This window comes from Pleurodeles waltl, chromosome 2_1 (genome assembly GCF_031143425.1).
Source record: "Pleurodeles waltl isolate 20211129_DDA chromosome 2_1, aPleWal1.hap1.20221129, whole genome shotgun sequence".
Taxonomy (NCBI): Eukaryota; Metazoa; Chordata; class Amphibia; order Caudata; family Salamandridae; genus Pleurodeles; species Pleurodeles waltl.
The window spans coordinates 776,673,870-776,699,208 of NC_090438.1; the positions used below are offsets into that span (position 1 = coordinate 776,673,870).

At 42.7% G+C, this 25,339-nt stretch overlaps 1 protein-coding gene across 6 annotated transcripts in view; it reads right to left on the reverse strand.

Moving 5' to 3' along the window:
- KDM1B (lysine demethylase 1B) overlaps positions 1–25,339 on the reverse strand; it is a 639,352-nt gene that overhangs the window by 402,955 nt on the left and 211,058 nt on the right. For all 6 annotated transcript variants that reach the window (XM_069218247.1, XM_069218264.1, XM_069218273.1 and 3 more), the window contains 4 exons: positions 20,424–20,619; positions 11,255–11,433; positions 1,729–1,905; positions 942–1,016 (listed from right to left, as the gene is read on the reverse strand). In XM_069218247.1, the coding sequence (XP_069074348.1) occupies positions 942–1,016; positions 1,729–1,905; positions 11,255–11,433; positions 20,424–20,619 (627 nt within the window). The remainder of the gene's footprint in view (positions 1–941; positions 1,017–1,728; positions 1,906–11,254; positions 11,434–20,423; positions 20,620–25,339) is intronic.

The following is a 25,339-nucleotide window of genomic DNA, read 5'->3' on the forward strand; positions in this document are numbered from 1 at the left end:
TCAAACTTACAGGTCTGACAAACCATCCAGGTTGAGAAGGTGATCGTGGAAATAATTACACATTTCACAGTAAGAAAAAAAACATAAAAAAAATATTACTAGAACAACCACAAACAACCGTTGTCTTTAAAGTCAAAAATCACACACCCAGTATTTTACCTATCTGATCGTGTGGCAGTTTTTTTTTTTTCTTTCAGTCCTTTTACTGACTCAGTTCATAAATTACTATTTTATTTGTGATGTATGCACTGCAGCATATCAGCCTCAGGTAATGGAACAAATGGCCCTTCACTGGAAAGATGAGAAAAGGCGAGTTTTTAAGCGACACCCTTAAAATCCCAGTACAGCTTATGGGAAAGAGGACCCCTCTGGGCATTTATGGGCCATGAGGCTTTAAAGAAACGAATAAAGCCACGATGGCAAACCAGCTGGGATAGTTAGTGGACAGAGGACCTGACCGGGGAAGGATAGTGCTAACTGCCTGCAGTATGTTATGTTCTAAAATCTTGTACAGCACATATGGAGAAATTAGTTACTTTCCTCCCCTAACTGGGGTATTAGAGGTTTAAAACAAGAAGGCATTATGGTTTTTTGTAGGCAAAAGGTTGGTGTCTATGTGGGGGTAGCTGGCAAGGTGTGACAAAGCTGAGGGCCCACCCGGGTGAGAGATGCACAATACTACTGTACAGGGGCAGCCTGCCGTGGAAAGTGGCATGTCTTTTCTTAAAGCACAGGCAATCTCTGGTATTTAAAACAACAGACTAATGGCTAAAGTAAAGCACCTAAAGCATCACTCATCATTGGACTGAAACCAGTGAAGCTTTCCCAGGCACGTTTTCAGAGAACTATGATTGAAAAGCATTTGCGTCAAAATAGATTGTCTAGTCTCAGCACACTTTCGTACAAGAGATATCAACTATCTTATAATCGTTGATAAGTACCTTTACTCCAAAATTCTGTAGCTGTCTTGCTGCTGCTAATCCTGAAGGGCCAGCTCCGATAACAATGACGGATTTCTAAAAACAGAAAAAAATGATTTTGTCACTTTTAGACTGCTATAATTAACTGATGTCCAATAAAAACAAAACCTGCAGAAAGGGTGAAAACCTTTTTGTAATGCAATAATTCAGAAGGAAACTGTATGATTCATGACAGGTAGACAGTGAACTGTTTATTGTATTGCACACTGCAGGCATACACTTTCCAGTCGTTTGAGATAGTGCCCAGTTCCCTTAGAGGAATGTTGGCTCTCCTCTTAGCTTAACTACACACACTCTGGTTTTACTTATGTTTCCAAACACACTCGTTGTATCGCTGCTTAAAAAGGCTACTGCTCCTCCAATCTCACTATCTCACTCTTCATCTTCAACAATCTTAATTCCCAAAAACACTTAAATGCCTTTCTTTTAACTAACTCACACCCTATCGCTCTGTACGCCATCTATATCCCTGCAATCAGACATTGGATTCTTCGCTGCATGAAGAATGCATATAGCAACCTAATGCTCTCACCCCTCCATAGAAGTCCAAACCTATATTTCAGATCCCAGAGACCCTTAAAAAGGCTATGCACAAGTGAGATGGAATCATGGTTCCCTCTTTCCTCAAACACAATTTCAAATTCATTTTCTTACCAACTTCTTAAAATATTTTTCTCAATTTACCTAGCAGACTTGTTGAAAAGCAAGGCAATCGTGAGTTTCAGTAATGACAACAATCACCACTTACATAGTGATAATCCTTTGGGAGCAGGTGCTCACCGGGACTGATAGACAATATTCCTGTGTTGACCAATCCTTTCCTTGTCATGAAATGAAGGATCTTATCTAACTCCTGAACACAGCGTATGCGCACAAGACCACGGACATTTATGTGCGGGGCACATTTATGGCGAGTAAGAGGCTCCTACAAAAAGAAAAGAAAACAGATACATTAATCTTTATCCTCACTTACAAGCATTTTAAGGTTTCCAATGTCTTACCTCCAAATTTATCAGTAATTTAACAAATGTTTTAAAACGAAAGAATGCATTAAGAACATTACAACTGTATATCAAACTGATATGTGACATGTTGATGCAAATGACATATCATGTTGAAGTAAGGAGACTATTAATAAAATACCATAGAGTTCGAGTTGCAAACGGAAGACCAGAAAACAAAGCTACTTAACTTATTAATAGTTCTCGCAAATTCATTAGCTTAGAAATTATTCCCTACCTTAAGACGTTATCTCAGACAAGCTTGCCTTTTCTTAAAGATAAGGCTCTATACCACAGAGTTCCAGACCAATGCTGGGGGCAAACACCAGACTCTGCTCTAAACCAGCAATGTTAATTAATTTTTGCAGAATATTAATACAACTTAAACCTCCATAATGGGAAGTTTCGCAAGGTCTATACAACTACAATTGCAAGTTAGAAGTAGAACAATACAGAAGCATTTAGAAGGTAATTAACTGGAAGTGAATCAAAAAGAAGATTTATTTCATTAGCGTTGGCATGTGGTCCTTGTTGGAAGTACACACAACAGGGGAGATTATTAATATTGGGCGTTTAAAAAAAAAAAAAAAAAAAAGGTTTTCATTGATTTTTCCAAATAAAATAACCATCACACATCATCATAATTGTGTCATAGTATATTCTACCATATTTCCTATGCTTAATACCATAGTTTAAAATGATAAACTAGTGACATTGACAATACTCCAAACCAAACCATATCTTCCGTCAGTATGCAATCCACCCCGATTCCCACCATCCATCAATTGTGCTTCATGATATCCGCAAAATTTCAAGATCACAGCTATATTCGGTTGGTGTCATTCTGGCTCCTTAACAGGTAATAGTTGACTCAGCCTGTGGGTCACTAGAAACCTCATAAAGATGCTGCATCTTTTTTCCTGTGGCACGTCACATCCTCGATCATCCCATAAATTGACCATTCATACCCCCAGAGAGCATTCCCATGCCCCAGACCCCTGAAACTATTTAACAGTCTATTTCCATAATACTGCTCTTTAACATCCCATTCATGGAACAAGTCACCACTTTTTATCACAAGTGCCTGGTTCCCGGAGGGTCAGAGAGAACCAGACTCATCTCAGCCTATTCTATCGAATCCTCTGCTAACTTCTCTTCCTGTCTCATTATTTTCATCTGGGCTTCCTCTGCCAATGCCTATTCCATCATATCGCAGATCTGGTTACCCAATGGTGGTGTTCTGGGGCTCAACAATGAATAGCTCTTAGCTAGTATTGTTCCCAATCTAAACAAATGTCTGCCCATAAGTTTTTTTTTCTCTTCATTTGGAAGAAAGTTCAGCAAGCACTGCTTTACTGTAGGTTTTTAACAGCCTCTCAGTGTTGAACTCTGCAATGAATTTCCGTCGAAAATCTTGTATAGCTGCGCAGGTCCATGTAATATGCAAAAATCAGCTATGCATGGCACCTGACACAGCGTGCTGACCTTCCATGATAGATTCTATTCCATTTGGCAGGGTTTAAGTATGTCATGTGGATATAATTATACTCTATCAATTTAAAGTCTGAATTACTCGATATAGATTTCACATCCTGATATAACTGCAAAAACTCTTTATCAGTAAGGTTGTCTTCTAAGTGTGCTTGTCATTTGTCCCGTAGACTATGTGTCTTTCAGCGGCTTGTCCGCCCATAAGGCTCTATATATATATATATATATATGTTAGAGATAAGATGTCTGTACTGGGGCAGGGCCAATAACATTGTTATTGTTTGCATTAGTGACGGCGCCTCTGAAAAAGAACACCCTATGCCCCTCGCCTGAGTTGTACATACTTGAGGAACAGGCTTCAATCCTGAAGTTCTCTTGTGCTCCTTCAATCTGTTCTTGGGATATAAATCTGCCTGGGTTAAACAATCTCCCCACTTCCAGCGTTCTAATGCTATAGTATTGGTGATTTGCCCAAAGGGATGAATACTCCCTACTAGCTTGTCTAATGCAAAAAGTGAGCATTTTAAAGCTTCCTAACCACCTTGTCCCGAATTAAACAAACCTGTCTAATAACAAAGGGCAAGTATTTAGGTACTCACTGGCCTCTCATCAAAAGTTCTGGAGTTGCTCCTCCATATATATGTACCCTCTAGGAGGCTCTTTTTACAATACTCACTCTCTTTTAACCAATGCACTGCATGCTGTAGATGAGCGGCTACATGGGACAGTTCCACATCCTGCACCTTCAACCCATCTTTTTCTCATACCCGTTTCAGGGTGCCCAGTTTAATCCTACTCCTTTTGCCTGCCCAGATCATATCCACTCACAATTATTCCAATATCATAATTACCCGTCTCTGAATCATATATTTGGCACCCTTCAAAATATATATATATATATATATATATAAACATCTTGGTAAAAATGCCATCGTAGCCAGGGCCACTCTGTCTATTACTGATAGAGGAAGTGTATTCCAGCGCTTAATTGTAGACTGAAGGCAATCTATCACTCTTCCCAAATTCAGTCTGTGGATGTCCGTTTCATTTAGTGTGATCTGAATGCCTAGAGATCTGAAATTTTAGGAACCCAAGGAACAGCCATTCTCGGCAATGCCTCTTCCTCTATTTCTCTAAGCAACTCGCCAACCCCGCCCCCTCATCGGACTGATACTTCTCCATATTCAGATAGCGCATGTAAAAAATAAAAATAAAAGGCGCATAATAAGTCGAGTGTCTAAGATAAACTAATGCGTCATCAGCATATAATGACACTACATTTATAGGAGCCCCCACTTGTAACCCCCAAGAGTCTGAGCACTTCCCGTGATCTACAGGTGATAGGTCAGCTTAACTAAAACATTTGCACAAAAAAGATAAACATTAGCAAAAAGTGTTTTTCTTTTTCAAACCAAGCTTAAAAAGCAGCAAAGAAAAACTACTACGAATGTACTGATGCAAAACAAAACATACATTGGTCACAAGAAAAGAAAAGTTATTAGTGAGATTAATTTAAGAAAAGAAAAGGGCCAGCTTCGATTCCCTGGTAACAGCTATAAGCAATGCCTTTCAGCATCATTTTTTTTAAAAAGGCTAAAAAAAAATAAAACACCCAAATTATTTTTTTATTTTAAAGTGTACGTGTTATTGAGTTAAAAAAAAAAAAAGAAAAAAACACGGATGGAAAAATTGTCTCCCATCGCAACATCGTTTACGGATAGATCAAAAGGGATTAGGCTTATCCATGATAAAGTACTTCCAGTAATTCAGTCCATCCACCGCAGTTTGCAAAACGTCTTTTACAGTTCTAACATCCTCTTCATTGATTTACTTCCTCCTTTATTGATTAATCCACAAACCAACACCATAAAAACACATAAAACTGCAGTTAACAAGTGTTTCATTCCTGACAAATTTGTCATCGAACTTTTTCAGGGATAATTCATTTCTCAAACAATGTCAATCTTTTTTCAAATATGTATTTCTTAAAATATATGTATGTATTTCTCATAATAGTAAAACCTAATGATGCAATCTCCCCCCAAGATCACAACATAGGAAATGTAGGACTTTTTTGCAATTTGCAGTGGAGTACGGATAGATTGAGTTATTTCAAATGCTTTAAACTACATTTAAAGTTTTCCATACTGAGCAATCCTTTATCCACTCCTAATGCTGCACATAGTGATTGTTAACTGTGCAATACGCATTTTGATAAACACTGTAACTGTAGATAATATGCAGTGTGCAATTCTTTACCAGGAATTGTTTATGTACCTAAGAATGCACTCCCAGCCTGGCATACTGTTGTTCAATCTTCACAAGCCCACTCAGTTGTCTCAATCCGGTAGTTCTCATTTGAGATATCCACAAACGCAAACACATCCTGCTGTTCCCTGTATGCCACTAATGTTCACAAAGTGGGAATTATCTATGACTACTTCTCTGGAGGTCCTTGAAGGGCTCCGGAACTAAAAAGAGAAACTGTGAAAGAGAGTGGACTTGAGGCCCTGGAGGACAAAATGCAAAGGCTCCTGAAGCCCTGGGGATCATAGATGCAACAAAACCTAGACCATCTCAATGGTCATTCCTCTGTACGTCCATCAACACCTATGCCTTTTCTAACCAAAGATAGCCCTTTGATTTGAACAGCATTCACAGATACTATGCAGGCCATTAAAGTAATGTCAGGAGATGACACCCTCCCACACTTCGGTGAGTGTATGGCAGTCTGTGGGTGGGGTAAGTGCTCCTCATTTTATTTTTCAAGGAGCTTACAGGAATTCATCACACTTCAATAAAGACATCTTTCACAGCAGTTCGACTTGCTGGGTGGATTATCTTCACTTATGTGTATCAGCATCCTCCAATGTTTCTCCCTGATTTGAGAAGTGTAGCGGGAAAACAGATCAGACTTCTTTTAAACTACATGGTTTGGCTATGTCTTTCTGCCTTCAGAATCCACTCCATTATGTCTTCATCTTTCAAGATCAGCATAACAGTAAGATCCCCTCGCTTTTTCCTCGCATATAGGTGAGACGAGTTGAGCAAGAAAAATCGTTTTATGCCTGCAGTCAGTTGTTCCAGAAATACCGTAAAACTCATTCACCATCGAAGTGGACAAAAATGTGCCGAGATCTGATTTCTCTTCACCATTTAGGGTTCACAAAATCTGCAGATTATTGCCCAGACCACATTCAGCTAAAGCTCCAAATACCAACCAGAGCATTCTGAGCCCTCTTCCATCTCTTGGGGCTTTGTTTCTGTGACCAGGGTGGATCAAGATAGACTCTTCATTTGTTGCACTTAGCCTTTCAGTGGCAATAAGGAGCTGTGCAATGAATCACTTCCGCTAAGGTGAAACTAGAACTATGAGGTAATATTCCCTGATTATGTGGAGCGCAAATTAATTCTTGTCAATCTCACCATCAACGTGGCCTCCTTTTAATGAAATTCTTTTTTTCCTCCTTCAGACTTTTTAAGAAGTTAGGCATTGTATATAATGCTTCGTCATTAGTTAATTGTGTCTGAGTTTCATCATAGAGACGAGGCATGGATAATATGCCAAAACGGATCCCGTTTTACCAGTTTCACTTTGAATAACATGATGGGCAAAAGCACAATGGCAGCTCCATTTTGTCATCCACTCTACATTCGAGAATCATTGTGTCCCCACTTCCCAAGTTCACCACTTATATGGGATGAGAAGGCTTTGGTAAAATACATTGGAAAGCCCATTTGATAGGGGTCTACAGCTGACATCCGAAGAGTCATGTTTACAACTAACAAGTGAACATGAAACACGAGTAACTTATCACCCGAACAATCTGAACCATTTCAAAGACTATGAAATATTTTCAGATACCACTTTTATATTTTGTGGTAATACCCAAATGGAACTTTAGCAAGTCATTAACAATGGAATTAACATGGATGGCCAAAAGTAACCTGCAACCTAATTGCAGAGAATTTGAGGATTTTTATGAAGACACCAGTCAGCAACAGCCACAATAACATTGCAGCACATTGAACAGGACAGCAGGAGCGTACTAAAGGAACATGAGGGGAGAGAGCAGTTGCGGACTACAAGAACAAGGGAAACAGTTGGTACTGAAGTGAGAGTGGAAGCAATGATGGTACCAAGATAATGGTAGCAAGAGTAGGAGCAGCTAGATTTAAAGTTGACGTGAAAGGACCAGCTCCTCATTCTTTTACAGAAACGAACAAGAAGCTAAAGCCTGGGAACCTCACAGAAAGCAATCATTTGCCTCTTCCCATAAAGCAGATCAATGCTGCATCTGTTATGCTGTGTTGCACTATCAAGATATTTAAGAATACATTAGGAGTTATTCCCTCATGACACAACAAAGAGCCTTTCTTATGGCCCAGAGAAAAGCAGGAAGCTACTAGCAAGCTAATAGGGATTCTTCTTCTTCCCTTGGATAGTGTTAGTGGGTGACTTTAATTTACATCCTTGTTCATATGGTGATTCTGATAGGAGAAGATGGTAGCATGAAAGGAACTAGAGCAGGTTCCTTTTTCTCATTCCCAGGAAGAGGACACGCTAAAATATTTCGGCAGCAGAATTTGAATCTTTTTTAAGTTGTTGACTAATCAAGTTATTCCTCACACTGATGTAGTACCGACATGTAAGGGGAGAGTGTGCTGCTCTGTCGTCGATTTATTTTGGTTTCGGAGGGGTTGTTACCGTGCTTGACAGCTTTACTGTAGAATGGGATAATAGTAGCAACTATAACCGGCTAGTGGCACAGTTTAGAGGGTTTGATCTGGGGGGAAACGTTACTCCATGTAATGAGCCTCGGAAATTACAGGGGCAAGGTCACAGGCTTAGATGGGGTAAAATTGCCCCACATTATTTTTTAAGTGACCTGACTGAGACACGGCGAGTTGATTTTGAAAACTGTTTACTGGTAGACACTGTTTACTAACAGACATCCGAGACCAGATCATATTAGATTTATTTTCTAAGATTTGTAATCAGTGCGAACAGCCCTTACAATAACATCGAAAAGTGGGGACACCCAGGCCCCGAGTGGTTTCCAACGAGTTGTTCATTAGCTCATAAGGATCTGATGAAAGCCCTACACAAAAAAAGCGAGGGATAAGGAGCCAGTGAAGGAAGCCAGAAAACGTTATACATGGCTTGTAAGACCCGAAAGGAGGTCCTTGAAAGGGAGGTGTGGGAAGAGTTTGTGGTTGCATGTGAGCTGGGAGAAAGTTCCACTTTTTGGAATGTAGTGAACCAGCACCTTTTAAATGAGGTAGCGGTACCAGAGTGGATTTACTTATGGGCCCCTTTAGTCCGTCAGCATCTTAATGGAGCACCACAAGTTTATTCCCCCCCTTCTTGGCAGAGGTCTGTCATCGTACCGGTCTTCAAAAAAAGGGGATCGCGCAGAATCAGGCTGCTATGGGCCCATTTCTTTAGTGGAAGCTGAAGTGGAGGTCATAGGCAGAGTACTGTAAAAACGATTGAGAGAATGGGAAGAGAATGGAAATAGTATCTCAGATATTCAATATTGTTTTAGATTTGTGAGCGGTACGTTCGATCAAAATCTTAATCTATATTTATTCATTACCAAGCACATTTAGGTGAGGAAAGAGGTGATACACTTGGTCTTCATGGACCTCAGCACAGGCTTTGACAGAGATGATACAGCAAAATTATGGGCTTTGCTGGGGCCACTGGGGTGGAGAAAGCTCTCATTAATTTCCTGATAGACTTGCACAAGGGGCTGGAAGCCTTGGTAAGATCCAGGGCCAAAGGGGAATGCACATCACACTTTGAGTTAGGGAGAGGAGTCAGTCAGGGCTGTATTTTAGCTCCTATGATGTTTATTTTGTATATTAATAATTTGGACCAGTTCTTAGTGGCAGAGTGTAAGGATGTTCCTTTGGTGAGTAAAAGGCGAGTAGGTGCCAGCCTTGCCGTATTCAGATGACACTATGCTTTTAGCACATACAACCAATGGACTGCAACTTTTAATTTATTATTTCTGTGATTTTATGAGCAGTTTAGGCCCAAAAACTAAAACCTATACGATGGTGCCTGGGTTGAGAAGTGTGTAAACCAAAACCCAGATGATTAGGGGACAGCACATTGGCAGGACTGATAAATTCTGCTATTTAGGCATCAGGCTAGATGCAAGATTATACTGGGATCCTTTAATCAGTGCCCATGTGCAGTCATTCATTCAATAGAGTGGCTCCCCGTATCAACGCTTCTGCAAGAAGTTTGGGACGCCCGCATGTTAAATCATTACTAGCCATTTATAGAGCCAAATGTGTCCCTATAGTGTCCTTTGGTGTGGAGAACTGGGGGTACAAATCCTGTTACTCTATTCAGGTTGTGGAGAATAATTTTTTAAAGAGGACCTGAGGTTACCACCGTCTGTTACTCCAGAAACTGTCCATGAAGAATTGAGAATAGGTTTTAGTACAGGTTATAGTCAAATCCACTGGTGTTATTATGGTTGTCAGTGTGGCTAAAAAAAATGACGTGGATTTTGATAGAGTGATTCTGGGAGTCTGTTTGTGGTTGGAATATGGCCACCAAATTCCTTGGATAAAATACATTAAAGATCTGTTGGGAGTCTTAGGTAGGCCAGAGCTGTCTTCTCATCCGGAGTTAATTTCGAAATCTGATGTGTGGTCGGTCAAAGAGGTGTTTGGGGTTCACATGCAGAAAAAAAGGGAAGAAAGGGCTTTGCCTAAAAACACATGCAAGCATTATGAGATGCTAAAACTCTTTAGCAAATTTAAACTGTACCTAACATTTGACCTGCCGGTATTCCATAGGCACTTTTAGTCTTATATCTCCCTAAATTTGTTTCCACAGATGTTAGTCGGTTGGTGCATACCAATGGATCCTGCAATTTGCAATTGTGATACGACTCAACACTTTACAAACTATTTTTATTTTTCGAAAGTTTACGAACCTACACCATAAGTATATTCGTCCTTTATTGCTACCACTGGGTTTTAGACAAGTGAGGCCGGCCTTTTTACATTTCCATTTATTTTTTATTTTTACAGTCTGTTTTAGTGTACCATTGTTTTTAGCTGGAGTTTCCATTCATTCCAATGAACAGTTTTATTGTGTTGCGTCGATTTTAATGATTCATTAACTGTATGTGTTTTATGATTTATCATGATAAATCGAATAAAGAGAATTTTATTTGACAACTTCTAACAGCTAATCCAAATTAATAAAGAGCTGCGGACACCACAATCGGAGCTATGAATTACTCATACCATATGCATTGACATGTTTGGCTCCACATTCATTACTGTCACAACATTCTTCAAGATAAGGTACTGGATTTCCACTATATTGGCAAAACATTGTTTCTGCCATCCACATGACGATGTTTTACAGAAATGCAATGGAGGGGTAGTGACTGTATAAGCAATGAGCTCTGTCTTCTGTACTCCCTCCATGCCAGGACCTTACTAGCCTCCACAATTTTCCAATTCAGGAGGAATTTCCAAATCAGTTAAAAAGGATTGAAGAAGGAAAACAGAGTAAAAGAAATACAAGAAAATGCATGAAAACATTACACATTATTTGGTCGATATTACTCTACCCACCACAGAATGGCAACATGCTGAAACGTATCAATAGAAGTCAGTAAATACGTTGCTGGTGAGTTTCGGTTTGAGGAAGGGGGTAATTTTGTAATATACGTCTAGCAACAGAGAAAAAAGAGCTAATTCCAAACTTAGTTCATCATCTGGCTTTGAATATTACTTCTTGCTTACCTTGCATTTTATGTGCCACAATGCTAAAATGAGATTTCTGAGCGCCAAGTACATGGTGGGGTCCCGGGAATATTCCGGGAACTCATAGAGCTCATCCAGTTCCATAACATCCGGCCTGACACACAGAGCTTTCCCACATTCATTAGGCTGGTAGAAGGGCTGGAAGTTCGGATTCATCCCTGTAGTCGAAAAACAGGCAATTTCATTCATATCATACTTAGGTTAACAATCACACTACTCCGCATCACTAGGTAAACATCTGCTTTCATCACAGAGGGAACGCCACTAATGCAGAGGAGAGGCAATGCACATATCGCCACTATATATCCAATTATGAATCAATAACATAAGCTACAGGCCAGATCCCAAAATCTATAAGCACCACGAAATACCTTGCACTTTGAAAGCATGCAGTGGTGTGCTATGCAGCAAAAATGGCGATTATATGTACCACACACAATAAAATATAAAATATAAAAGAAAAATAAAACATATAAAACAAACGAAAAACCTAAGCATTGATATTCAATGAAAATGGCACCCTTCGTAGAATTTATTTTTTGAGTATTTATTATTATTTTTTATTACATCGCTGCACATGACCATTCAACTTCTCGAAGTTGAAGTTTTGAATAAAAAATGGTCAAATTCATGCAGGGATAAAAACATGTCGGAGTCCTATGGAAAGGTGGGAACCTTGACAATGTTTTACAGTCACAGACCCCGTTTTGCGTGGAGATCACCTGAGAGCTAGCTTGGAATAATTCAAGAGTGGGGGGCGTTTTAAACTTTCCCAGCAAAGTCGGGAACCTTTGCTCAAAGGTTACCCAAGTCTGCAGAGGCACAATAGCCTATTTCTTGCAGATGGATGTTGTGCCCAGGCTGGATAGGACCTTCAGCTGCATCAAAATCATGTGATGCGTGACTCCAGCTATGCACCGAGCAAGCACTCGTAACTGCCTAGAGGGGGAATTATGTGTTACAGCTCAGGGCTGTTCTTAGACTTAACCGGTAGCAGTGGGCAGCTAGTGTTTGGAGATTCTCCACCACATGAAGTCCTGTTTCATACTAGGCGGGTCTTCTGGTGGCAAGGAACTGGCAGAGGCAGCTGCCTAGTAGGAGTGGTCCACCTGCTACTGAAGCTCACTACCTTGACCTGGGCATTTGCCCAAGAGTCGGGCAGGACCCTTTTGCTCTTTCCATTTTAAGCCCTTGAAACCTTTGCACTTAATGAATTAGGTAAGGTTAAACTAAAACTAAGCTAAGATGAAAGTCTTTGCAAAACCATAAGCAGTCTAGTACTGTCCTCCGGTCTGGAAGCTGAGTAACAGAGACTTTACATTGAAGCCCCCCCCCCCCTCCAATCTACCAGCCTCCACTGAAGCCCCCCTTCCAATCTACCAGCCTCCATGTTACAGCCACTAAAATATATCAGGTGATTATTCTTTAAGTGGATGTATAGTTGGTACACAGTGGTGGCAAAGTTTTGCATGCATCCTGGGTCTTTGCCCCAACAGGCTTTATGAATAGCACACAATGCACTGATGCACTGATGCACTAGGCGCCAGTGGAGTGCTTTAGGCACGTGCATGATATGTTCACGCTTATGAAAATGTGAGCACATTCTGGCAGCTAGTTTTGGCAACATGCAACCTTTAGATGAGTTTCTTTTAAAACTCTTTGCAGATGACGTTGCAATAGTCAAAACACACTCAGACATGCTGCACAGCTTTACAACGTTTTCAATCAAATTCCAAACCCTTAGGTACTTTCCAAAAACACCTCGGGCTAGATATGCAAATGATTTTTTTTGTAACAAACATTCACTGGATAGGAGCACCAAGACCCACTGGCTAGAAGAGTACTCAAAGAAAACCAAGAAAAAAAATCCAGAATGCTGATTATCAATCAAAAGTCATGGCTAGGCACTGCCAAACGTCATGGGAGCTATGTGAAAAACTGATGGACATATGTTCAAATGTCTGCAGCAAATAAAAAGATAATTGTGTAGCAAACCTAAGTAACAAGAGGAAACAACTGTGAACTTGTTGAATATTATTTCACAATTTAATGAAGAAATTAAAAGTGCATCTAGTTGCACTTTCGTTGTGTATTTTGGACCACTGTTAAAAGCAACCAACCTAAAACATAGAAGACCTCTCTCGCACATCATTCCTCAGCAATCCCCTTTTGGGTGTCAGGATGTCAAAGTCTGTTCTCACACATAAATACCATCAATATTCCAATGTTATGATCTCACTTTCACTGCTCGCTCACACCTAGTCTCTGCCACCGTTTGCCTGGCTGTGCCCTTCCCACATTCAGCCACAGAAGGGAAGAAAGAGACTCCACTGGTGACCAAGCTGATTTGAGAAGAGGAATTTCAAGGCAAATACTTACTAGGAAGAGGTCCAATGCCCCACCCAGCCTCGAAAAAACTGCGATTACACATATTATTACGTCCGCAAGAACTAGCAGCGTTGCCAGCCTCTCTGGATAGCCGATGATGCGACCCTATTTCTTGGCCCCAACAATGCCGCTTTCCTGTCTGATGTGTTTGCTTATTTTCTCTGTGCCTAGAAGCTCAGGCAGACATCACTAATCTGGAGGCACTTTGCACAAGGCCAGAATGTGGGAGCAACTAAGAAATCAACATCTTCCGCAAAAACATCTTGGCCCCAGAATGGACAATGCCTACTTACAACATAGGCCGTACCAGCTGCTTTGTGTCATAATGTAATCAAAAAGAGTAAACAAGAATCTAAGAACTGGTTAATCACAACTTGTGATATAGGACAAAGAAGGCCACCAAACACAAAAAGAAAATAGTAAAAGCATTATTCATGCACAGTTCAAAGCCCGTGGTAAAATGTTTTGAATGTACAAGATTCCTAAGATATTTTTTCTAATGTCGTACAAAGCCATTACATGAATAGTAGGTCACAGGAACACGCCCTATGCGTACTTTGGTAGTGACGGCCGATTCTGAAAATAATGCTTAAAAGTCGTACCAACCAAAAATAAAGGTGTATTTAAAATTACTTCGAATGATACACCAAAGATAAATACCCTTTGCAAAGATGATCACTACTAGAATGTCTAGGCAACACAAAATGCTGATGGTAGTGCAGAAAGACAAGACTAAAGTTTCTATAGGTTGCTTCTTAGTTTGGCAGAAACCTAAAACGTGTAAGATATCTGTTACTTACCCTGTAAGTAACTTGGTTGCATGTAGTGGTGTAGATTCACATGCTCTGCGTACCCCTGCCATCTAGTGCTGGACTTGGGCAATTATAACTTGATTTTCTTCAAAGAAGTCTTTCGAATCACAAGGTCTTGATGACTCCTCCTCTGGTCGTGGATGTAACTGGGCATCGACTCCTTTGTTAGATTGTTTTTCGCCCAACGGGGGAGGGTAGGAATGGAGTAGCGAGCAGAAAAGAATAATGTCCATGAGTGAAGAGAATAATATTAGTGAAAGACATATGTAACAAACACTGGCTTCTGGGGAGGAGGGTGGGTGCATGTGAATCTACAGCACTACATGCAACAAACAGGGTAACATTATCCGTTCGTAGCATCTGTGGCTGTAGATACACATGCTCTGCATTGCCTGTAAGCAGTACTCCCCTAAGCGGAGGCTAGCCAGTGGATGGTGCAGAGGTCCCAAAGAGGGTACCTAGGGCAGTTTGAAAAGCTCAATGCTTTGTAAAAGTGCAAGGAGGGGAACATGTGGCAGCTTTAGAAATATCTGCTATGGGTACATTCCCTAGCAAGGATGTAGCAGTGCCTTTTTTGCGGGTGATGTGTGGCTTGAGGTGGGAAGGCAGGGTTCTTTTAGCTTTACACAACAGGTTTGAATGCATTTGACAAGCCACCTGGCAATTCCTGGCTTAGAAATGGCATGATCTTTATGAGGTTGTGAAAAGGCAAAACCAGTAATTGTGTTTTACAAAAAGATTTGGTTCTGACAATCTAGTACATAAGAGCACATTTGAGATCAATTTTGGACTGGTTCCGAGAGCCACACTGTCCTGATGTACCTGAAAGAAAGGTTCCTGCAATGTGAGGGCCTGTAGTTGACTAATATGTTTCAGAGAAGTTATAGCTCCAATTAAGGCAACCTTTGAAGGAAGAAATTGCTAAGGGCTTGAATGCAGTGGTTTGAAGTGGGCAGAGGCCCATATGTCTGGTGAGGGCAAAACTAAGTTTCCAGACTGGGGCTGGAAGCACTCTTGGTGTAATGGGGTGCTTAAAGCTCTCCATAAAAGCTTTTATTACAAGACTTTTGAAGAGTGAAGAATGCCGCCTGTTTTGCATATATATAGCAGTCGCTGCTAAATGAAGCCGGATTGTGTAAGCTAACCATGCAATTTTTCAGTGTAGGAGGTAGTAAATAACGTCTTGCATCATCAGTGCAGGAGGGTTTGTGTGCTGTGGAGCGCAGTACTACACAAAACAGTTCCACTTAGCAGCACAGTAGATGCATGTAGTGGGCCTATGGGCGTCCCTGAGGATGTACATGCACTTGAGGCCGCTGAAGATAACCAAACTCTAGGACCTCTGGGGCCAAATCACCAGGTTGTGTTGTCTGTGGTCTGGGTGTCTTTTTAGATCAGGCCTGTTGGGGCGGCTTGTCATGGGGGGGGAGGATGATGGACACCTCTAGAAGGATTGAAAATCATGGCTGTCTGGCCCATGAAGCGCCACCAGGATGAAGGATGTTTGCTTGATCTTCCCAACCACGTAAAAAATCAGTGGGAGAGGAGGAAAGGCATATGTAAAGATCCTTAACTAACTAATCCACAGAGCAATGGTAATGAACTAGGGGTGCAGAAATCTGGTGGCAAAGTTTGGGCATTTTGTGTTTTCATGTGTGGCAAAAATGTTTATGTTTGGGGTAATTCATCTCTTGAAGTAAGGGTGTAGAACTCGAGGGTGGACTTCTTGTTGCGTCCTATTGAGCAGGTCTGCAAAGTTGTTGTCACTCCTGGAAGGTACTCTGTGGTGAGATCAACCCAGTGATGGATGTCCTAGTGCCAGATTCACTGCATTATGGGCGATAGTGTAGGAAAGTGTGTGCCTCCCTGCTTTTGGAACATGGCAGCCCTGCTGTCAGTGCGCATCAGGACTACTTTACTTTAAATCTGCTAAAGAAAGGTTATGAGAGCAAGACGAATGGCTTATAGTCACAAGTGGTTGACGTGGAGAACCCTTGGATGAGATGGTCACAGACCGTGGGGACTGTCATATCGTTGAGGTGTGATCCCCAGCTGAATACAGATGTGCCCGTGGTGAAGGTCATTTGCAAAACTGCATTTGCTAAGGGCCTTCCCTACAACAGATTGTTGCTGTTCTACCATTGCAGAGAGCAAAGCATGCTGACCATTACCAACAACAGATCTTCTAACTGACCCTCTGCTTGAGGCCACCGACTTGAGAGGCATTCCTGAGGTAGGCGTATATGTAGTCTGGTATGTGGCACTATAGAAATGCATGAAGCCATCATTCCCAGAAGGCACATTGCCATGCAAACTGGCAGGGAACTAAGTGGCTGAAGAAGAGGTAGTAGCTGTTGGAATATTAGCGCCCTTTTTGGGGTCGGGGAAACTATGCCCATACATAGTTGAGTACTGATCCCAAAAAGGTTGAATTTGAAGCTGTTCCAAGTGTGACTTGGTGGCATTCACTGTGAAACCTAGGTTGTGCAGCAATGAAACCTGAGTGCAGGTCAGGCATTCCTGTCTGCTTGAGCTCTTGATCAGGCAATTGTTGAGGCAGGGGAAGATGTGAGTTCTTCCTTTTCCAAGGAGAGCATCTACCACCGCTAAACAATTGATGAAGACCATTGGGACCATGGTGACACCAAAGGGTAGCACATTCAACTGGTAGTGTTGTCCACTTATCATGATGTGGAGTTAGCGCAGTAGAGCTGGAGGGATTGGGATGTGAAAGTAGGCATCCTTCAGGTCTTGCATGGTCATGAAGTCGCCTTGCTACAATAGAGAGATGACAACTTGTAAGGTGAGTATGTGGAAATGTCCTGACAGGATGTATTTGTTGAGATGACAGAGGTTGAGTAATTGGTCTGAGGAACTGGTCCTTCCTGGGAATGAGGAAGTCTACTGAGTAGAGCCTTTGCCCTGATGTTGATGGGGCATTGGCTCTATGCCCCCTTTCACTAGGAGCGCTTGAACCTCCTCTTGAAGCAAAGTGTGATGTTCTGGGCTGACTGTATGGGTGCAAGGTGTGATGTCTGGTGGGCTGAGATGAGCTCAAGGCAATACCCATGCTTGATAACGGATAGGACCCATCGGCTTGTGGTGATCCCTTCCTAGCAGAGAAGGAATCCCTGAAGTCTCCCCCAACAGGTGTAGTGTGATCTGAGGGGATGCGGGAAAGGTTGGTCCTTGGAGGTAGAGGCTCCCTTACTTGAAGTGCTTCTGCCCGGACCCTTGAAGCCATTATGTCTAGCATACAATTGTGTGAAACCCCTTACGCCCTGTGGGTGATAATACTGCTGTTGCCAATAGTAGGACTGTGTTTGGTTTGGGGAGGTGACTATGAAGCTGCTTCTTGATTGCTGCCCACAAAAGAATCCCCTAACTGAAAGAACTTGAAGGCCACTCATCACCTTAGCGGTTTCTGTGTCCTTGATCTTCCTAAACATAGTGTCAACATGCAGCCTGAATAGGTGTTCTTCGTCAAAAGGCAGGTGCTTTCTCACCTCTGGCTTAAAGCCAGATACACAGGACCAAGAGTGGCACCGAAGGATGACTGAGGTTGTGAATCCCCCCCCCGTTGCTGTATCCGCTGCATCCAAAGCACTCCTGATGGTTGCAATAGAAATAGCCTTCCCTTCGCCCAATAGCTGTTCTCCTAGCTTGCAATACTGGTTAGTGAGATGCCGAAGGAGCACATCTATCTACTCGCAGTGGGCTCTATCGCAGTGAGAAAGGAGGCCTAAAGGATTGGCAATGCTCCAGTGTGTGGTCGTCCCCACTGCCACTCTCTTACTCGAAGCATCAATCCTCTTGCTCTCCTTGCCATGAAGCAGAGTCTCCCCAGTGGTGTGGGATGCTGCCCTCTTCCTAGAAGTAGTAATCCCTAAGGAGTCCAGTGGGACATGAGCTCAGATGCAGTCGGGGTCTGAGGGTGCCAGCTTATATATATTTTTTTACAATGCATGGTGTTACCCCACAAGCTTTCACCGACTCCTTGAAGATCTTAGGGGCAGATTTAATAATCCACTTACGCATCAGGAGGTACTGGACAGAGCGATCTGTCTTTGAGAGGATTTCATCAAGGAAGTCATCCTCTTCGGGGGTGGCGTACATCTCTACACTACATTAGGTGGCTGCCGTATGTTAGGTGGCTGATGACGTTGTGGTATGCCTTTGAGTTATCTGGCAGGGAGGCCTTGACAGGGACATCTAGGTCATGGTCTGTCTGAGGTCTATATTGTTCTATATGGATCCCCAAAGGCAACTGGGTTGACTAGGAGAAAGTCCTCAGTTGGGGAATAAGAGCTAGGAGGACTGCCAGTATTGAAGTATGACTTCGAACACCCCTGTGGTGGAGGCATAGGAGGTGAGGCAGGTGGAGGTTAAACTGGAGGTGGTGGTGGTCCAGGAGGAGGTGGCTTTGTCTTTATGCCTCTTCGCAGGTAGGAGGGGCAAGGGGTATTTGATGGCAGGACCTACTTGATGGAATGTCTGCATTTCTTTGCCAAGGTCTTCTCCAAAGCAGAGATCTTGCCTGTGTGAAGGTGCATATTGCTCTTCCTTGAGATCTTGCTGCAGCCTCTGGAGGATGGGTTATACTGCTAAGTCTAGAGCAGGTCTTGGATCCTAAGTTGGTCGCTTCACTACTGGAGCTTTCACCCTTCATGAAGAAGCTGGTTTTGAAGATTCAGAGCTGGCAGATGTCCTCGGACTCGAGGGAGCCCAGGTTTGAGGTACTTAGAAGGGTCTTATCTTGGCACCAAGGCCTTGCTTTGCTGTCAACTAGTGCTGGAGGGCAGTGGTGCATTGGCTTCGGCAACTACCTTGACTTCTGACCCCAGAGGGGCAGTACTCGGCTTAGACATGTGGACGTTTCTGAGGTTTGAAGGCTTTGTCATCAACAGTGTTCATGTGTGGCATGATCTTCAAGTGTGGACCAGAGCCAACTGAGGTGAATGGAGCGTCCTCCTTTGACTACCCTTTTTCCCCCCATGAGTTCCTCCTCTCCTGGCACAGAGTCATCTGAGTCAATGAAATGAGAATTCAGCAGGTGTGCTGGGACACTGGGAAACTCACACAAACTTTCTCCAGAGGCAAGAGGATCGGCCTCACCAAAGATATCTAGCTTCTTTAAGAGGATTTAGCCATCATGCTGTGGGCCCAATGATGGTCTTGGCACTGGGGCAGAGGCTTTTTATTGCAGAGCACCAAACAACAGTCATAGAGGCTCTTGCCATGCTTCACCAAAAGTTAAAAATTGCAGAAGCTGTGGAGATCGACTTAGGGGCATTTACAGTGGAACTGCAGCCCTCTCTTGAAGGGCGTCTGTTCCATTACCTTGGGCGCTCATTCTGAGGAGTAGTCCGAAGGATGTGGTGTCCTAAAGGGCTCAGACAGCCGAGGGGCCCAATGCAAGACGACGATGTACTTGAGGAATGGAATTGGAACAGTTTAAAGAAATGTGTTGAAGAGTCTTCTTGCACGGGATAGAAGCCAATGGGTTCCCAGACCGCAACAGAAACCGACAAACTCGTTGAGACTGGGATCACGCTGAATCACGTCCGAACTCCATGGCTAGGAAAACCAATTTAGCAATGGCGTAAGTGTCCATGCACATCTATGACCAAAGGAGGAGTCCCCAAGACCTTGTGACTCGAAAGACTTCTTAAAAACAAACATGTATTCTAATCCTTTGAGACTAATACTAGATGGGAAGAATATGCAGAACATGTGTATCTACAGCCACACATGCTATCAACAGAACATTTCTAGAGAACACAAGATTTCTACTCCAAAACTCTTGACTGGTTTTGAGGAAATTGTAATCCTACCAACAATTTTAGGTTCACTACTGTTCAAAAGTTCGCCTGCATCTAATATGGATAACCATATGCAACAATTCTAAGGGACTGTGACTAAGCATTGCCACTGAAAGTATAACTCACCAGGTACATGAGGAGGTACACCTTTGGAGTGCTCAGATTTTCCACTGGGTATCCGGCGGGTACTAGTGCAGGAAGGACTCATGCCAACACAATCTGGGTAATATGCAGACAGCAAGGGTGCAGCCGGACTGTCCTTTAGTAATGGAGGTAGAATGAGCATACTGTACCAAAAACTGTTTGACACTTCTGAAACTCTCTGTTCGTAAAGATTAGCAGGCAAAGGGGAAACAGAAAAATAGGAATAAAAAAATAAGAAATAAACACACAACTTCCATTCTACTTATGATTTCGATATGAATTATAAAGTTATTAATTATTAGTTTCAAAAACGGATTCCTTGATGTGTTAAGAGCACAGCTTCATTATTCCCGCAAACCAATGTGCTCTTATGCTCCTTTATCCAATATACTTTATTTTTAGAGCATTTCATGCCCAGTCAACTAATAGCTGTTCAATATAAGGGTTGGTAATGGGAACTTGCACGGTTGGTTTAGAAATAAGACTAAAAACAACTACACAGCCACCAACCTGCAATAGCTCTTGGATTCAGACTGCTATGAGGACTAGAAAAGTTCTCTCATTCGCTTAATTATCCTCACTCAATTCTAATTTATTCAGGAAGATAGTGCAATCAGTAGCCGAGAAAGTCCCTGACAGAATGATCAATTATGGGAGGAAAGCAAAAAAGCAGAGATACACATAAAAATGGTACTATTAGAAACGTTTAGGCCTAAATGGCCCTCTAGACCAAGCAGCAATAAATGTGCAATTCATACATTGTTCAATTCAGCTCAATTCAAAGTATTATATACAGAATTAACAATAACATTTGTATTAGTGGCATAAATGAAGAGAAAACCTAAGGACTTTTAGGTTTGTGAGAACAGAATTAAATTTCAGACCCATAAAATTTAATTGTACATCAATCCAGGCATAAATGCAACCTAACTATAAAAAGACATACTAGAGTAGACAGAGACAGAACAAACTGTGGTGGTTCTATCTGCCTTATAAACTAGATGACCTGAAAACGTGAACACTGAATTTCAATAATATGCAACAGGAGTTACAGCTCTTTGAATGCCCAGCCTCACCTTACATCCTCCTGCACAGTTCAGCTCTACTAATTTCCATCTCAGCCAATGGCTGTCCCCTCTGCTTCTTAGCTTCAATGAGCTGCGAACTGGCTCACCGGAGCCCACTCTATTTTGAACTGAAAGCGCTTATTTGGTAAACAAACAAAAAGGCAACCACAACAAAATGGAAGGTATATCCAATGAATGTATCCAACAATTTGGGAAATCTACCATGTCTTGTGTATTTGTCCAAAGAGGATACAGAATATTTAAAAAAAAAAATAGGTGAGCACTCAGACACCAGCCTATGTGTCATGCTTGTTCATAGGGCTGTCTCATTCACCAGAAATGATTATAGTGGCGAAAGAGTTCCCTCTTTTTAAGGAATACTTCTTGAAATGATAGAGTGGGATACAAAACTATAAACTAAATAAATTCCTCTGGCCACTTCCAAAGGATATTACTTTAATATCTCGGAGATAATTAAAATAGAGTAAGGATGCATAGGAGCATTATTCCCCCATCATCATATCCGTCAGCATGTTTCTGTCATTCTGTGGACACAAAAGGGCCCCCTAGCTTTCGTTGGGACAGGAATCCTTGAATTTTATCCCAGTTCATAAATACAGAATACATTCATCACTCATAGAATTCATGTTTATTCAGGCCTTCACAAACTTATAGTACACAGTCAATAACTTTCCTCTCTGTCAACAATAATGGAAGAAATGCTGCAGAATTTGTTGAACTGTTTAAAGCACTGAAAATCTTTAATACATTTGTATCTACCTTGGTGTTTTTGGTTAAAGAAATTTTCCAATATCCACTAATTCATCCTGAACGTTGCCTCAAGGTGCAGAGTTTTTTTCTGTACAAAGTCTGTGTATCTATTAATGACTGGCTGACCAGCTGTAATGAGGGCAAGAAGAAACCAGGCAAATCTTCAAGACTTGTATCAGTTAATCCACATCAAACATAAAGGCCCTCATTATGACTTTGGCGTTCTTTTCCTAAGACCGCCGTAGCCACGGGTGCCAGAATACCACCAATGCTGGCAGTCTTGAAACCACCATTTTACGAGTACTGAAGGATTTCTGTCACAATTTGGGTGGAAATCCTCGAGTAGTCGTGCAGGCAGTCGGAGACGCAGAGGCGGTTCCACCGCCAGCCCCGCCCTACCAAAAGGACTCCCCTAGCCTTATTATGACCTGTAATGCGGCCTGACGGTGTCCTGATGACAGGGAGCTGCTGGCGGTGAAAGCGCCGGGTCCCGTCCCCTCAGGGAGGAGCACCTCATCGGACGAGGTAAGTGTCCTCCACAATTGGGGTGGGGGGGAGGGGGATGGATGTGTGTGAGTGTGTCTATGCGTGTCATGAATGGGGGACGGAGTGTTTGTGCGTGCATGTCTGTGTGTAAATGTGGTAATGGCGATGCATGTGTGAGTGAATGTGAGTGCTGGTTTGGGCTGCATGTGCGCATGCATGTAGACAAGGGTGGTGGTTGTGTGTGTATGTATGCTGAGGAAAGGAGGGGGGTGGAGTGTGTATGCGTGTAAATGGGGGTGAATATAGTGAGTGTGTGAGTGAGGGTGTTATGTGTGTATCTATTTGGGGGGTGTTGCATGTGCACGCGAATGTAAGGGTGTTGTGAGTGTTGGTGAGTGTCAGGGTGTGCATGTCTGTGTGTGCATGTGTGTATGCGGGGGTGGGGGTAAGTGCAGGGATCGGGGTTGGGGAGTGAGTACGTGTATGCGAGAGGAGGTGAGAGGGTCACTACTGGAAGCAGGGGGTTGGGGGTGGTTCGGGGAGGTACGGGTGTGAATGTTGTAAGGGAAGAGGGGGCTCTTCGGTAGATGGGGGGGAGAAGAGTCGTCTACCGGTGACAGGAATACACTCGTGATACTGCCTGCAGTATTGGGTGGACCGCCGGGTCGGAGATGCTGATCTCCGGCCCGCCTGTCCAACCACCTTGGCGGTATCAGCAGGGATGTGGCGTTTGGCACAGGCCAAACTGCCACACTCATAATTTGGCAGTCATCACCGCCAGCCCGTCGGCTGTGAGACCGCCACCATGGCAAATTTAAGAACAAATCCTTCTCTGATGAGCAGGACTAAGGTCAAATGATCGGGCTGTAGAGGATTGACAGTGATAGCAGCAGTAATTCCACACGACCTAACTGAGATAGTCTTAGACTGCTCAACCTCGTGACTCTTATGGTCAGGTGCAAAAGGGCTGTACTTTACTTAGAGCTCAGTTTTGGCCTCAATGGTAGGGGTAAGTCTAAGGACACCTATGTTAACAGGCTCTGATTAGGACAATATAAGCGCAGAAATCCAGGCTGCCTTGCGACACCAGAAAAAATGTGTAAACAGACTTATTTAATAGTCAGCCCAGCTACTCGTCATCTACCACGAGACTCCTGAAAAAGCTACCAAACTGCTTTAAAAATAAAATGTTGCATTCAGTGAATGTGAATACACGGATGGACACCTACTGTTCCTCAAAGGTCTCCACCTCCATCACACCATTTACAACCATTTGCAGGGAGCCACAAATGGAAACCTGTCTCAATAATATTAAATAAACTGTTTTCATTACTCTGTGCAAATGAGTATTTTGTGCTGCAACTGACTAGTGCATAAATCACAGCTCAAAATAATGGTGGCAATGCAAGGAAGTCAGTGAGCTAAAATACAGACTGCTTTGCAATCCACCGTAGTACCTCAAATGCCTACATGCCAAGACATGGATTACAAAAATTTTGATTGACATAAATACTTGCTTTGGGACATTTCACAGATTTTCTTAATACGTTATCAAGCACTAAATATGCCAGAACTGGAGTAAAAATACTAAATTAACACAGTTATAATGTATATGGCAAAAGAGCTTGGCTTGAGTTAAGAACTATATACAATGTTGAATCACATTCTACTAAACAATTTGAGGGTCGAAGTTGAGGCAAGGTGATAACAGCACCTCCCTGCCCCCTGAAGCAGTGGGCAATGGCCTCACTGCTTGGAAAAAAAACGATGAGAAAAAGTTCGGAGAATGGGTCTGCTCCAGCTGTGAAATTCTAAGGCTAAGAGATTGGAACTCACTGACTCTTCTAGCAGAACAGTAAAAAAACACAGTTTTGAGGGTCAACATACAAAGAGTACAACTGTGAAGAGGCCAGGACTTGGCAAATCTTCCTGAAAAATCAAGGAATGAAGCATATGGGGGAACATAAGGGAGCTGAAAGGTCCACCTCAACAGAAATGCATCCCCCAAGGCTCCCCTCAATAGATACTATAGGGTGCCGAACTGCGGACACTGAACATTTTCCAAGGAGGGGCATATGTCCACCAGAGGAGGGCCCTATGAGCAAAGATATCCTGGTCTACCTCTGGCAGAAGATGCAAAACGTTGTCTGCAAGATAACACTGAGTCAGGTCGCCGGCTCTGACATATAGAGACCCGGCTAAGAGATTGGCAGTGAGCCAGATCTCTTGGCAGTGTGCTCAAGACCACAGTCTTAACGCTTCCAGAAAAGGCATGTTCATGTATCACATCAATCAATCAATCAGGTGGTTCTTGTAAAGTGCAAGCTTGTCACCTCAGGGAGTCTCCAGGCACTGGTTTGGTGCTGCAGGTCTCACTCGGCTGGCGGTGGTCGAAGAGCCAGGTCTTCAGTTGTTTTCTGAAGTCCTCCAGGGAGGGGGAAGTGTGAAGGTGGAGAGGAAGGTTGTTCCAAGACTGGACGGTGAGGTGGAAGAAGGAGCACCCTCCAAAGCATTTGCCGAGGATGTGGGGGACGTGAGCCTGGGCGAGGGTGGCTGAGCGGAGTTCTCTGGTTC